The sequence below is a fragment of the Pseudorca crassidens genome, chromosome 4, assembly GCF_039906515.1.
Source record: "Pseudorca crassidens isolate mPseCra1 chromosome 4, mPseCra1.hap1, whole genome shotgun sequence".
NCBI lineage: Eukaryota > Metazoa > Chordata > Mammalia > Artiodactyla > Delphinidae > Pseudorca > Pseudorca crassidens.
Window position 1 is genome coordinate 50,272,204 of NC_090299.1, and position 16,210 is coordinate 50,288,413.

At 36.2% G+C, this 16,210-nt stretch overlaps 1 protein-coding gene across 4 annotated transcripts in view; it reads right to left on the reverse strand.

The window, feature by feature from the left end:
• Positions 1-405: 405 nt before the first annotated feature.
• The window catches only part of PPARGC1A (PPARG coactivator 1 alpha), a 662,747-nt gene continuing 646,942 nt past the window's right edge, over positions 406-16,210 (reverse strand). For all 4 annotated transcript variants that reach the window (XM_067735645.1, XM_067735648.1, XM_067735647.1 and 1 more), the window contains 3 exons: positions 11,060-11,181; positions 10,577-10,728; positions 406-4,299 (listed from right to left, as the gene is read on the reverse strand). In XM_067735645.1, the coding sequence (XP_067591746.1) occupies positions 4,196-4,299; positions 10,577-10,728; positions 11,060-11,181 (378 nt within the window). In that variant the 3' untranslated portion in view covers positions 406-4,195. The remainder of the gene's footprint in view (positions 4,300-10,576; positions 10,729-11,059; positions 11,182-16,210) is intronic.

The following is a 16,210-nucleotide window of genomic DNA, read 5'->3' on the forward strand; positions in this document are numbered from 1 at the left end:
ATAACACTGTAAATCAACTGTCAATAAAAAAAAAAATTCGGCCCATTAGAGTACAATTGCTTCCTAAGCTGAAATATTTAGCAGGTTTCTCACTAGGGGCAGTGGCTCGTACTTAAAATTCACACTTTCCAGGGTTAAGTACCAAAACAGAGCTAATCCGTTTGATAAAGTCCCACATCACTTCTCATTATAGAAATCACCACTTCTGCCTTTGCCATTTGAAAGGAGACAAGGTAAAATACAGAGGGTGCATGTTACCTTAGAGCTGAAATCCATCCATGAATATGGAAAAGCAGGGGGAGGGGGGAGATCCAGAGAGGAAACAGAATAACGATAAGCGAGTAATGTGTACTGATCTGAGGAATATGCCAGGAGTTTGGTTATGATAAATAAGAAAAGCAGAAGTAGATTTGAAACATTCGTTTCCCTTTATTAGCTCAGTGAGGCTGATGTGTACTGCACATTTAAAAAAAAAAATCACAGGAATTTTCATACAATGAATAAAACCACAACAATACATGTAGAGTTGGCAGGTGGGAAAAAAAAAAAGCCCGACAAGGGCTCAACTAATCGCTCACTTTCCCTCTTCAGCATAGTTCAACCAACAGTATTACACTTTCACCTACAAATCTTATAGTAGCTCCATCAAATCAGCAGTTCATATTATTGAAAATGTCTGTCACATAGGTACAAATTTAGAATCATCACATTATATTACATGGCTATTCTAGGTCATCTATAGATCAGGTCTTAGACTACAGTGATTGAAGTTCTCGTTACAGCCATCAAAAAAGGACACATAATCATTACCTACTGTAAGTTCACATCTAAAGGCATGAAAAGGTTTCCTTTTTTTCAACTGACCCAACCATCATACCCCAATAGTGCAAAGTTCCCTCTCTGCTGCTTTGAATGTTGACAGCCCAACCGTTGCTCTCAGAGTTGTTTAGCAAAAATTGATTTTGCTGCACTGGAAGAATTATTCTGCTACATCTCTTGAAAAACAAAAAACAACCCACATTTCTAAAGCACCAGTTCAGTTACCAAAATTGTAGATGTGGTACTTACCACAGCATGAAGGCAATGGCCCGGGGTCATCTAAAAATCCTACAGATCTATGCTGAAATTTGCCTCCAGTGATGATGGGGTGCATGTGTTCATTGGAAATATTCTCTCCAAAAAAAATTTTAAGAATAAAAATAAAAGGAACACAGTTTACATTTTGATGGGCTACCCACAGTGTCTGCATAAGATACAAAAGCTCTATTTGGATGGTCTAGTGAGTCTCTCTTTGCACTAATTTTAGATGCAATTTGAAGTCCATGGAAGAAAACTATCTTCATGGTAACAATATTTGTCAGGCCAGAAGGGGGGATAAATGAATCCTCAACATGAAATCTGTAGTGTTGTCTTTTCATAAGTAAGAAAAGAAACCAAGATTTTTACTCATGTCAACAATCCAGGGCAAAAAGGAGAAGGTATTGAAAATTGGATCACAAAAAATTTAAAGGCAAAATAGAGAAAGCATCTGGTCCTTGAACACATAATATGATTTACTAAATATTGATTTCTTAAAAATAATTTATTGCTCTTAATAGTCTTTTTTTATTCTTATTCTACAACAGAAGATACTCAAAATTCAGAAAGAAAGACTGTAAACTTTAGTTTGGCGTCCACACAGAGTTAAAATACCTGCATTTAACCTACGGAACAACAAGAATTAGGCGGATTAAAGATGTGTTACGGTCGTAACGCAGGACCTGTGAACAAGTTCTTTTATTTCATAGTATTTTTATTGCTTTCTATCTACTTAGAAATAAGAAGCCAAAAACTCAAGCAAGCATCCGACAGGACAGACAGTGGATTCACTCAGAACACAATATGCTGGTGATAAATGAATGCAGCTTTCAAAATTAGCTGCATTGGCCTGGGGGTGAAATCCATTTTATAAGATCGTGTTGGGCGAGAGAAAGGAAAAGAACGATTACGTAGTAGGTATATCATGTCTTCCAGAAAAGTCATGTCGGCCAAACTGTAATCGGATCTCAATTTAAAAACTTGAATGTACACGCCAAACTTTACTGACTTCCATTCCAGGGCTCCACACTCAGAGGAAATCCTGATGCTCAAAAATGGAGGTTTTTCTGAAGTTTTTATTGAATTTAGCAGAAGCAATGTCATCAAGAACAACTTCATGGTCACGTCAGAGGCCATGCTAGTGCAAGTAGAAACACTGCTTCTGCAAAAGCGGAATTTCCCAAATGAAACACTTAAACTCCAACCTGACAATTGCCATGCATCCTAGGTAGAAAATTTCCACTGGCTTTATTATTTTCATCATCTCATAATTTATAATAAATAGGCTATCTGCAACTGATAAATATGTCTCTTTAGTAAACAAAGGAATGAAATATCAGTATTTATACAGGATGCATAACTGTAAAAAATACAGATAAATACCATCATCATACTCTGCCAAGGGAAAGAGATACTGGCTTCAAAGATAGTCTTCAGACACACATTAATTATTGTAAAAATCATACTGTAATTATTACCTCAGCATTTTGTATCAAATTAAAATCACAAAAATTAAAACAAAACAGCATTTTAAAAAGATTTTTGACCTCTAGTTTCAAAACTACTGTTGATAGAGAAAATAAAAACATTTCTTAATGGTTACCCATTGAGAGACTTTACATAAAATCATGATATCTTCTAGAAAAATTTTAGATGAGAAAATTTCATTCCCCTAACAAATCCAGTGTATAAAACTTCAAAGAAAAACAAGCAACAAGAAAATGTGGAAAAATATCGCAGAAGTGGTTAATACCTTTAGGGGGCTAGGAGATTTCTTGACAAGATGCTTGGATCGAAGCTCACCTAAGAAGGGATGGTTGTGCGTAAAGCATCGATTTGTTGTGTTGCACTCAACGGACACACACACTGTCCTTTTTTGTTTGTTTTGTTTTACAATCAAATATATATAAGCGGTAAGTTCAGCTTCTAAATATGTTAGTGTACAATAATTGTTTCACCTCATAATTACATTTGAATATTCTCGATTAAGAAAAATTTAGCAGTTTTGAAAAGAAGGCTGCATTTACAGTGCATAGCTGTAACAAAAAAAGAACATCATTGTATCATATGTACACAAAATAAAAATACTCCATTTAACATCTGTAAATACTTAACTACATCAGAGAATGTAGCAATGATACTATCTGAACACATCCCAGAGAGTTCTACCCAACTCCCATTAGTAATGTAACACCGTGCTCGCTCCTCAGAAAGAACCACTGAACAAGCTGCAAGCTTGACCATTGACAAGGCTTTTGAAATTCGCTGTGGAAGATCAACATTTTGGACATTTACATGGGTGTCATGAGAAAGGACGAACTACAGAAACTTCAAAATGTTAGGAAAGTTGAGCTCGGTGCCCGAAGTATCCTCTCCCACCCAGATTCCATGGCAAAAGGAAAAAGGAGAAAAAGAAAGAAAAAAAGGGAGAGAGAGAGAAAGGATATGAGTTCTACGGAACCTGCAGTTTCTTCGGGATTGTCATATAATCATTACGTTATGAGAGAAAGCTTGCTTCAAGTTGATTTTGCACTTTCTTAAAAAAAACAGAGTACGGAGGCTGATGCCCAGACATCAGTGGCTGTCATTTTAGGGTGGCTTGTGGTTGGTTGGTTTTCTTTCCTTTTGGATGTACATATTTTTTTTTTTCCTTTTGAATAGAATATGAACATTTTGAAGTTCTAGGTTTTAAGTGTGTCTTCATGGAACTGCTGCCATTTGAAGTGGTTTGCCCTTGCACGCACTGGTCAGGTGCCCCCAGTCCCCACCTGTTCATACACACTTCCCCCAAACCAGGCAAGCACACGCGCGCGCGCGCACACACACACACACACACACACACTCCATCACCAAGAGACTCAGGGAAAGCAAAGCTGACACCCATAAATAAACATGTGCTTACTGGGTTTCCATTCTGTCTCTTGCCTCTTCAGCAGCTGTGTTCATGTAAACCATTGTTGTTGTTCTTGTTGTATTGTTGTTGTTTTGTTTTGTTTTTGTATAGAGAGTGTAAAGTAGGAGAAATTCCTAAGTATGACTTGCAACAGTCTGTTAGGGAAGGACGCGCTGTCCCGTGAGGTATTCACCGTCCCTCTGTCATCCTCAGCCAGGGAACATGTTACCTGCGCAAGCTTCTCTGGGCTTCTTTCAGTAAACTATCGAAATCCAGAGAGTCATACTTGCTCTTGGTGGAAGCAGGGTCAAAGTCATCTGAGTTTGAATCTGAAAGAAACCCAAGCCAGATTTAGATGTACCCTCTGCGGATGGTCATTAACTCAATCATCTATTCTAAGATTACCTGATTCAAGAGCAACTTATCCAATCGATATACTTTAAAAAATATGCCCAGCTTTTATTAGTATATGATATTGATGTTGGTGTACACATATATATATGCATATATTTACATATATATTTTTTCAGAAGCTATTTATATGTATGAATATTAATATGTGTATATATATTTGCAGAAGGTATTTTTACAGTATATGGTACTGGTATATATACACACCAATATTTTAGTTAATTAATTGTATATTTATTTATTTATAGCACATGTATATATTTGCAGAGGGTAAGGAGTGATGAGCATTCAAAACAGTCATCTATTGACTCATTTTAGATTTAAACACTCCTGGAGGTAATCAGAACAGACTTTAATATTTCTTTTCAATAGTAACTTAGTCAATCAATATGCTTTAAAAATAAGCCCCCTCTCCCTTCCTGGCATGTTAAATGACTTACCCAAGGTTCCTCAACCACTTAGTTGGAGAGGTAAAAGTAGAAGCTGGAACTAATTTTCCTATTCAGTGGGATTGATTTCATTGAGCATGAAAGCCAGTTGAGTGGGAGAGAGATAATTGTCAGAACTTCACCGACTCATCACCCTGCTGCTCCCCTTTCAGGAGGGAGGGACATACGATCTCCAGTACCTTGAGGGACCCCAGCAACAGTGGCACAAACTCTCCCCAGATTAGAAGGTTTAGGAAAATGCTTCATGTCCAGAGAGGGCAAATGCAGCCTCTTTACTCACTAATAGGAGAGGAAAAATATACCCGTATAAATAAAGCCATGGTCTTTCTTAGATCTTTAAACTAGTCCAAGTAAGCTTTTGTGCACAGCTCCACATGCCACTTTAAGAAGCCCTGAACAAAATGGATGTATGCCAGCCATGTTGGACGTAAGGTAAAATTCTGTCAAATATTTCTGATTTTTCTCCTTTGACATCTATGGAAAAGTCAACTATTTCTGCTGGTCTCTCAGCTTGAGAAAAGGTATCTTGGAAATACAATAGAAAGCCTCTGGCAAACACATTCATTCCTTGGAAAGCACTTACTAGAAGAGAAGACTAAACCTTTCTGGGAAACGTTAACGATCTTACTAAAATATAAATATTTGTGTTTTACCCAGATTAAATTACAAAATAGAAATGCTCGGTGACAGAAAAAGGTAATATTAGATAATATGGGGGCTAATCACTGACCTCACAAGGTGTTCTTCTGAAAAGGCTGCAAATCCCTTAAGCTCTCCAGAACCAGGCTGATTCCCCTTCCCCACCAGCTTCAATCTACTTTAAAGACAAGGAAATTCCTTCACTTCTTTTTTTTTTTCTCATTCTCACCATCCCTTGTCTTTACTGCATTTCTTTTTCCAGGTAAGATGAACAATTATAGTCAGCCTCAGATATAAAAACAGGACAAAAATGGCCCATCTTTCCTCACTAAAATTTTATATGGTCAATCTTAAATTACACTGGCTTACACTCTTCTCTTCATAGCCTAATGAATAATTTGCCTGTATAACCAAAGCCTCATGAGCAGCTGTTGTTCAAATCAAAATCTCTTCTGTAGACACACAAAAAAGTTCTGCTCATTGTCAGAGATTAGCCTGAAATCAGAATTCCACTTGCACTGTAGATGAAGACGGAGGAGCTGTCCAGTGATGGCAGTCTGTGTGACATAAAGTCAGCATAGAACCGTCGAGAATATATATGTGTATCTTTCCTTGGAGGAGATTTTGAGAATATTTAAAATGTCTTAATTTGGGATTATTCTACGTGAAACCCAGAATTTTCTGGGTTTTCATCAGTAAATACTAAAAGCACTTTGATACAGTGGATTTCAAGAGTTTCTACACTGAAATACAGTGGCTTGGTGCTTACGTATATACCAACTTTCATGGGCATACTATGTCAGTCGGCACCCACAAAATCCTTCTCATTTCTTGAAGAGACAATGTGTTTATATGCAACTCCTGTGGCAATAACATCCACTCCACCCCTTTCCCTCCACTAAAGGAAGGATATTGCAACACAAGTAAGAGATAATGAAATTTTTATAGGAATAACCTGAAAGCCACGCTAACAAATTAAAAAAATAAAATTTTATAATTAATAATACTGTATTAATAGAAACAAATCACATCACAACTGTATTCCGAGCACCTAGAAAACCGTTGGCACAAAGTAGGCACTCAGTATTTGTCTAATGAATGTATTAGTCTTGAACACCCACATATTATTAAAAACGTGATTGAAAATATTTGTGTTTAGATCTGGGATTGATTTACCAATGAATGGCAAGGGTATATGTAAAGTTACATATGTATTCAAGATGTTGATAATATACTACATTTATTTGAGTTAATAAAGAGTTTGTGACCAATGTTATTTGTTTACTTTTTATTATTTACAAATTCTAAGCCAAAACTAATTTCTGATCAAAATGATCATATTCTTAATCATGACCCATCCTTCTGTTTTGACCCTATAGTCCTAATTTAATTTCTGTCTTTCCTCTTTGAGATTTTTCATCAAGCTCTTTCAAATGGAAGGATCTATTTGTTTATAGAACAGTAAACAGAAAGACACACAGATTACAGATTCATAGAAACCAGACTTAAATATTGGCTTCATCATGATAAGCTGATCATCCCTTTAAATTCTGAGTCTCATTTATAAATCTGGCTCATAAATAGTAACCAGAATCATTGTGTTTTGCACTAATAGTATTGTAAGCAACCATTAAGTGGCCTCAACAGCAGAAAAATGGAGGCCTAAATAGACATTTCTCCAAAGAAGACATACAGATGGCCAACAGGGACCTGAAAAGCTGCTCAATATCGCTAATTATTGGGGAAATGCAAATCAAAACTATGATGAGGTGTCACTTCACACCAGTCAGAATGGCCATCATTTAAAAGTCTACAAATAATAGATGCTGAAGAGGGTGTGGAGGAAAAAGGAACCCCCCTACACTGTTGGTGGGAATGTAAATTGGTACAACCACTATGGAGAACAGTATGGAGATTCCTTAAAAAACTAAAAATAGAATTACCATATGATCCATCAATCCCACTCCTGGGCATATATCTGGAGAAAACCATAATCTGAAAGGATACATGTACCCCAGTGTTACAATAACCAAGACATGGAAGCAATCTAAACGTCCACTGACAGAGGAATGGATAAAGAAGATGTGGTACATATATACAATGGAATATTACTCAGCCCTAAAAAAGAATGAAATAATGCCATTTGCAGCAACGTGGGTGGACTTAGAATTTATCATACCAAGTGAAGAAGTCAGACAGAGAAAGACAAATATCGTATATCACTTAAATGTTGAATCTAAAAAAAATTATACAAATGAACTTACTTACAAAACAGAAATAGACTCACAGACATAGAAAACAAACTTATGGTTACCAAAGGGGATGAGGGGTGAGGGGGGTGGGGGGAGATAAATTAGGTGACTGGGATGAACAGGCACACACGACTATATATAAAATAGATAAACAACAAGGACCTACTGGATAGCACAGGGAACTCTACTCAATATCTTAGAATAATCTATAGTGGAAAAGAATCTGAAAAAGAATATATATATACATGTATAACTGAATCACTTTGCTGTATGCTTGAAACTAACACAACACTGTAAATTAACTATAATTTAAAAATAGAGAAATGGGATATATGAGCTAACTTAATTTAGGAGAGCAAATAAAAATTTTAAAAATTGGTAATCTATCTAAAATGATAGGTTGCTTTACTTTTGGTAAAATTAATCAGTATCACATCATTTTCACTTTACTCTTGACATATACATAAGCTCCCAACCCCCCTAAGAGTCCAGGATATGCTTATATGCACCTTATTCAGCATTCATGGCCCGAGGCACCTAACTTCAACTATTCAGGGAATAAAGACAAGACATACATGATGTTGTCTGGTTCCAAAGCTGGCCCCTGGTGTTGATTCTTTCATTTTAAAATGACTTCAAATTTATAACTTCTCATAACAATCATTTTTATTATAATTATAGCTACTATTCATTGAGAATCTATTTTGTGCCAGACACTGACACTATGCTAAGGGCTTCACAGACACAAATTTAATCTTCACAACAACATTATAATGTATTTTACAAATGAAGGACCAGAAGCAGAGGGAGTTTAATTGCTCAAGGTCAAAAAGCTAACTCAGGTTTCAAAACCAGGCCTGCGAAATTCCAAAGCCAAGGCGCTTTCAACTACACCAGGCCTACACTCAGATCGACTCCACTTCCTGCATTTGTAAGGCTGGAGGGAAACGGAAAAATCCATGCTATTACAATACACATCAAACACACCTTTCAGGAAATCAGAGCTAGCTTAGCAATGGCAAAGTTTCTATTGCTGCTGGCAAGGCAGAGAGATAACTAGAGGAGAAGCATTCTTCTTAGAAATATTTCAGGGAGGCTCCAGTGCAATTTGGAAATACTATCCCATGCTCCCTTTACCAGTGATGAATCACGATCTAAAGGCCCCTCTAGGTAGCTTATTCTAAACTCTAGATGTTTTGAGAGACTAGAAAACACCCTGGCCTTCATCACCGAAGAAAATAAGTCAAATCAACTCAAGACTTCAATCTGTCTGGACTGTTTTTATCAGCCAACATTTGAACAAATGACTTGCCACCTTTTATATTTTCATCCCTAGGCGTCTATCTCTCTAACAGTCAACTGTCTCTCCCCTGCTTCATACTATCTATTTAGCTTGTGAAGTGAATTATAGCATATTCCTCCTGAACAATGCACCCCACCTGTATCAATTACTCTAGGAAGACATCAGTTCAGCTGAAGGAAGAAAAAAGCCCTGTATTTGGTATTCATTTTTTTCTTTATACCAAGCCAAAGCAAGTGCAGATAGACATATAATAATGCTTAGGAGCAGACTTATATGTTAATTTCATGATGATTATTATAAATTGATTTAAATAATTATGTCATATGCACAAGACATTTGCCATTTTCCTTCCTTCATTATTTCATGAAGGAATTTAAAGGCTTACAATACACACATTAGTTAGGGAATAACACGGAAAGGAACAAAATTAAAATTGGAAAGGAAATCAAGATGTCCATCGTGGCATTATTTATAATATCAAAAACTGAAAATGTGTTTAGCTATAAGGGAACGATTAAGTATAATGGCACTATTTGCCAGACAGAATACTATACAACCATTAAAGTGTACTGGTGAATTATTTTTCATCCTTTGAATCACAGTGGAAAATGAACTTATATAATATTAATCGAGAAAAGTAGAACTTAAAAGTGTATATATACGTATAATATGACCTCAACTACAAGAAATTTGACGGTCTGACACAAAATACTGAACAGCAAATCCCATACTAGGTAACAGTGGTTATCTCTAGGTGATAGGCTATTTTTCTTAATACCTTTTTATATTTTCCAAATGTCACCCCTTGAGTCTGTACAACTTTTATAACAGGCAAAAAGGAATACTTATCTATTTTTCAGCTTCCTTACCTGTAAAATGGGGATGATAATATCCACTTCCTAGGATTGTTCTGGTAATTAAATGAGAAAACGCTTACAAAGCCTTGGCACAGTGCCTAGCATATGGAAGCACTAAAAAAAAACAGGGTTTTTTTTTCTTCTTTTGTTTTAAAGAAAGTACAGTGTGATTTAGCACATGAAATTTTACTTTCTCCTCTCTCTGGGTGTAATTTGTAGAAAATGTTGACATTTCTAAGAGTTTGTGAGATAATAAGGAAAAAAGAATAAGACTTTTGCATATTCTGCTCTGCAAAGCAATGATGCCAATGCTATAGCTTGTACAAAAGGATTCAGGGTAGGCACGGAAAGCAGTAACAGATTACAAACGAATACAACACTTGCACACTCAAAACATACCACACACAAACACACACACACACATACACACACACATACAAATAGTGCAGAATTTCAGCATATGGGCAGACAGTAGAAACAATTTGCTTCTTCTCTTTGTTGCCAAAACGTAAGCCCCTTGCTTCTGAAACTGTCTCGTGTGTTAAAAAATAAAAAATAAGATAAAATCTGTATTCAAATATTCCCTCTAGTAAAATAAAGCGATGGTCCAACCCAATGTGCCTACAGTTTACATATGCTTCCATTTTGAGCTCTACATTATGGATTCCTCATTCTATGTACAGTAAAATCCATACCTAGGTCTGCATAGTTAGACTTGAAAAACTGCTTGCGTCCACAAAAGTACAGCTCGAAGTCAGTTTCATTCGACCTGCGCAAAGTATATCCATTTTCAAGAGCAGCAAAAGCATCACAGGTATAACGGTAGGTAATGAAACCATAGCTGTCTCTGCAATGGACAAAGAAGAGAAGTTCAAAGCTAGTGAGGAAGGATTAGCATATATGACTGTAACCCTTTCTACTTTGGAGACTTCGCTGGTGCCAACGTCTGAACCACTGCATCCATTTATCAGTGTGATTGTCCTGTCAAGCAGCTAAATACTTATTTCTGGGATAGGAAATCTCAACTAGAAAGATTAATAAATAGGGATGAAAGAAAATAAATAAGGTTCTGAACTCAACATGTCATCTGTCAAAGCATTCCCATTCTAGTAATCTTATGGCCATAATTTTTTACATATGTCAGCTTCTGAACAAGAAATAATCTTGAAGATTCTCACCCATCATCCCGCAGATTTACTGTGCACTCCTCAATTTCACCAAAAACTTCAAAACGGTCCCTCAGTTCTGTCCGTGTTGTGTCAGGTCTGATTTTACCAACATAAATCACACGGCGTTCTTCCTAGGGGGGGAAAGTGAGAAGACACTTGCTAGTTCTGAAGATAGGAAAGAAGTTGAATGCTAGAAACATTTATAAATGTGCAATCATGCATAATAAGAACCCCCCCCCAGCATGCCAATTAAAGCAAAACACACACTAAACCTGAACATAAGACTACACGTCAACCAAGTTTTACTTTCCATTTCTTCAGTATCACTCTCTTCTGCCTCTCACTCTCTTCTACTTTTTCTATCCATCTCTGTTTCTTTGTCACATGAAATTTAATGTATTATAGAAGAAATGTGTGTAATGCAATCTTTTTTATCACCGAATAGCTGAATAATATTTATTAAATATTTTAACACTTGTGACTCGATTATTAATCTTCAAAATTGGTAGGAAACTGACCTGGCTTGCAAAACTCTTTAATTTCTCCTTAACTCAGAATTGCAATAATAAAATATACACATTTTTTAGTTCTACTGACAAATCACTGACATCCGTTACTATATAATTTTAAGATGTACAGCATGATAGTTTGACATACAAATTTTGACACCCCTCAAAATATTGATTCTTAAACTCTAGTATAAATACAAATTACCTGGGGTGCTTATTAAAAATGCAAATGATTGGGTTTATTCCAGCTGTATTAAAAAAATTTGGAAAGTAAGCTTCAATGATCTTTATTTTTAACAAGCACACCCCAGTGATTCTGATACAGGTGGTCCAAAGACAATAATTTAAAAAATACAGTCTTAAAATACTGGCCATTTTAAGCCATGGGTCTCCAAAGAATAAGAGCTATAAAAGAGGCTATAAATTTCACTTTGCCAATGAATCTTATTTTAGGAACAGACGAGAAGGGTGTGGCCTAATTTTCACAAGTGGAGTCAATATCATCATAATCTGAAAGTCAACGGCAATTTATAACCTACAAAATATGGGAAGAATATTTTATAGCCTGAAGATGGATCACTTTTACAGAACAAGAATGCATTCTTAGTGTAAGAAGTAATCGTATATCTCTTATTCCAAGAAGACAAGGCCAAAGATGATGATGTTTCTCAAGCTGAGAAAAGGTGCAAGAAGTTAGCATAACGAAGTGCTTACCAGTTAGCTTGTATGTCTATCAATGGCAAACAAGAATGAAATGAATTTAAGGTTGGAGAGATTTAAGTTAGACGGAGGCAGAGACTAGGAAACACAGGGCAAAGGTACAGATTTAGCCTGCCTAAGAGTTTTCTCTGGATGTGCTGAGAATATCTTTTTACATCTTGGATGATGTAAAAAGTCATTTAGGCTTAAAGCAAAGAGATGTCCTATGTTATTTACTGAACATATGTCCATTTCATGTGCCCAGTATTTAGCAAAGAACTTGGTAAAGAGTGGACTCTCAATAAATGTTTGAGAAACGTAACTGAACAATTCACAGACCCTATAATACGTATCCTCCTAGGTGATTTGATCATCCATGTTTCTTCTTTTACCATATGCAACACTCATATTTCCGTTTTCATCAGGAAAGTTCCTCTGAGCTTCAGGTTCAAATAAACAACTATCTATTTGACATCTCAGGTTGGATGTCCCATAGGCACCTCAAACTAGACCAACGTTACCCAAACCAAACTCTGTAGTTCAGCCTCTTCCCAGTGGGTCTTTCTTGTATCAGTGAAGTTAACATCAACAATCATTTTCCTCTCTGAGACTTGAGGTGAGGTTCGGCTTTCTATTACAAGTTGCTCTGATAGAACACTCTACTTCTCCTTTGTAGTTCTGTGCCCAATTGTAATTAAATAATTAATAGTTTATTTGGTGTTTAATGTCCATCTCCCCCAACAATGAAAGCTTCATGAAAGCACCGACCATACCAGTCTTATCGACTACTATATTTTAAGGGTACCCAAACATAAGAGTCTTCTTAATGAATATTTGTTGAAAAATCAATCAATTAATCACTTTTGACACCTAGTTCCATACCCTTCATTACATCAAAGGTGACTAAGTGTGGTCCTTACTCTGAGACTCTCTAAGACAGTGGAGAATGAAAACCAGGTTTGGTGCTTTATCATAGGAAAAACCTTACCCAAGTAGCTCAGCTGAGTGTACTAACAAAGGTTTCCATGATTTGCTTTTATGGTTTAAGGGTAAGTGCTCTCACTTGTCTCACTCCACTGAAACAGCTGGTAAAACACAATTCTTCGACAGCAACCACTGAGCCTACATAACTGACCAGACGAAGTACAGCAAGCAGAGCGGGCTGCCTGATTCGCTTCCATGTAGATTGTATGTCTCAACTGAAGGCTGTAATTGTGTTGTTCCAGAGCCCCCAGCACATCCTGGAGGTCAATAAATATAAATGGAGAGTGAGGCTCATCCCGGAGCAGTGCTGTACACTTGAGCAAGGGAATCATCACATCACATTCCATTCTATTTATGCAGCCAGCTCCAGCCAAACAGCAGAATTTGATGGGACTGTTATCTAAACTTCCTGGCGCCTGCTTGCATGAGTGTTATTTATTTATTTTTTTTAATGAATGTCTTTAGGAAGGTTACTACTGTACAGAGGAAAAGGAGGCAGAAATGCAGAAGAGAGAGAAAGAAATTGAACCATCACAAAGAAATTGCTCATCTACCATTAAGGGAATATACACAGCCTATGTTCATCTTCAAGGAAATTCACAGTAAAAGTGAAAATCGACCATATGCACATCCATATGCAGACATATTGGGATAGTCTCTGAATTGCTTCTTTATACGAAACTCTATGCAACAATAATCCCAAAAAAGGGTAAACCAGAGGACCTTTTCTATTGGATACTGATACATTCTGCACTAAAAAGAAGACACAACCTAGATAGGAAAGACAGAAATCCAAAGGGCTGTTCCGCAATCACTTAAATTACCTATTTGACTGTCAATCTTCTTTTATGCAACATAAGAATGCGACCACATCTTGCTATCTTACAAAGATCAGAGATTGAATACATGTTGAAATTCTCATTTGAGAAAATGATTAGTGTTTGGTTTTCCTAGTGATAAAAATGAAATTAAAAGGCATCTGAAGGTCTAAAAAGCAAAGACAAAAATCTTTCCAAGATTGACCAAAATGTCTAGTGAAGAACTGATTATTTTTAACATGTTGCAGTTTTATTAGACAGCTGAATAGATTCCATATCTTTAAAAAACCTTAACATTTGCAGCCAATTTTTCAAGACATTAATTTCTAAACATGAGATGAAAGGAAAAGAAATCAAAATGCTTAATAACATTTCCAACTTCTTAAAGGCTTGGAGGAACTCTAAACCTTTGGAAAAAGCTCCTTGAAAAATGATTTTCAGACCAGTTTTCCCTATCGAGGAGGAAGGAACATTTATCAAGTATATTTTAGCTTCAATTTTCACAAAAGCTAGTTTGCTGATGGGGTGGATAATAGAAGTGAAGATTTATGTTGCATTAACAGGTATGGTAAATCCTCATTATATCAAAACACAGGGGATGAACAGAGAAAAAAAATCCGACTGAATTAAACTGACTTTGCATTATCAAAATCTTTATCAGAAAGTGGGTAGAGCCTCCCAGTTAGCTGGGGGAAATATACAATGGTTGTTTCTCATCAAAAAATAAGTAGCTCCTGGTAATAGGGGTTTGACTAAGAAGAAAAGGAAATTAGTAGTGAGATTAACATTTACTAAATTCTAGTAGATGCCAAGTGCTGTGCTTGATGCTTTTCTGTGGGTTATCTCACTAAAATGCTCTGCAGTGTTAGGGAACAATAAGGAGCAGCCTGATATCATTTGGATTTTAGTTCTCAGAACGTTTATTCTACATTTCCAAGTCAGGATAATTTAAACATCCCTCTTCCTATGCTAAGGAAACTGCATGTCAACTTTGACAGTGAAAGATTTATGTTCACCTCCAGATTAGTTACAACCTAACTTCCTCAAAAATTCCAAGGATATTACAAACACTATAGATGAGATGAGTGGATAAAATTCATGCCACTTCTACAGTGAATGGTATAGCTAGGTCCTCTATCTAAAAGAGAAAGTGAGAGGGGTGAATGACCATGAAGAGGTGTGAATGGATAGAAACAAAGGCCAAAACTCTGACATAATGCCAAAACAAGTTTCCTTTTTTGTTGTTTTTTCTCTTGTTCTTAACATTGATAACACTCATCTGATTCAGTAGGCATTCAGTAAGTGACCGTGACTAGGAGACACTTTCAGGGGAGAAACAAAACTATAGCTTTCAGTTTACCAAAGTTACTTCCATCCAAGTATGGTCCAGGAATACTCCTCCTTAGTGTCTTAGGTTGGATGGATGTGAATACATCCAGGTTAGTTTACGTAAGAGCTTATATAATTAGACATTAAGTACTATATTCTGGCTTCCAGAGTTCCAATATCCTGAATTATTTCAAGCCTATGAGACTGAGAAAAGCAGAGGATAAATTGGGTTTTGAGAGCATTTAGATGGAAATTGGAGGAAAACAGCAACTTAAACAATGGCAATATTCAACCACAACATATGATTCTGTGTAATTACTAATTATTAGTCTTTTCTTAGCTGTCTGATTTGGTACACTGAAGTCGGTCTGAATAAAGACTTTTGGACACATACATATTAAAAAGTTTATAGATGACCTAAACCACCATCTCCTTCTTATGGAACTCAAAAATAAGTCAGTATTATAGACCACAAGACAAGGTAGCAAAGGTTAATTTTGTAAAATATCTATTACATGATTGTAACATTTTTTTCATTTCCTTTTGGAGCCTCTGTTTTGCTGCTCCCCTGATTATAAAATTGATCTGAATTAATGAATAATCCAGCACCGCACCCAAGATATTCCAGATATAATTTGCTATTTATTCATTACTTTAAGGGTGTCTCAGAAATCTGAATGGAAATCACCTACCCGACCAACTTCGGCAAACTGTCCTAGTTCCTCTAGCTGTTTCATGAATGACTTTTCAAGCTAATCTAGTCAAATGAGTCAAAAATCATTGCTTGTATCTCCAAGTCCGTAAAAATATATTTTGCAAAT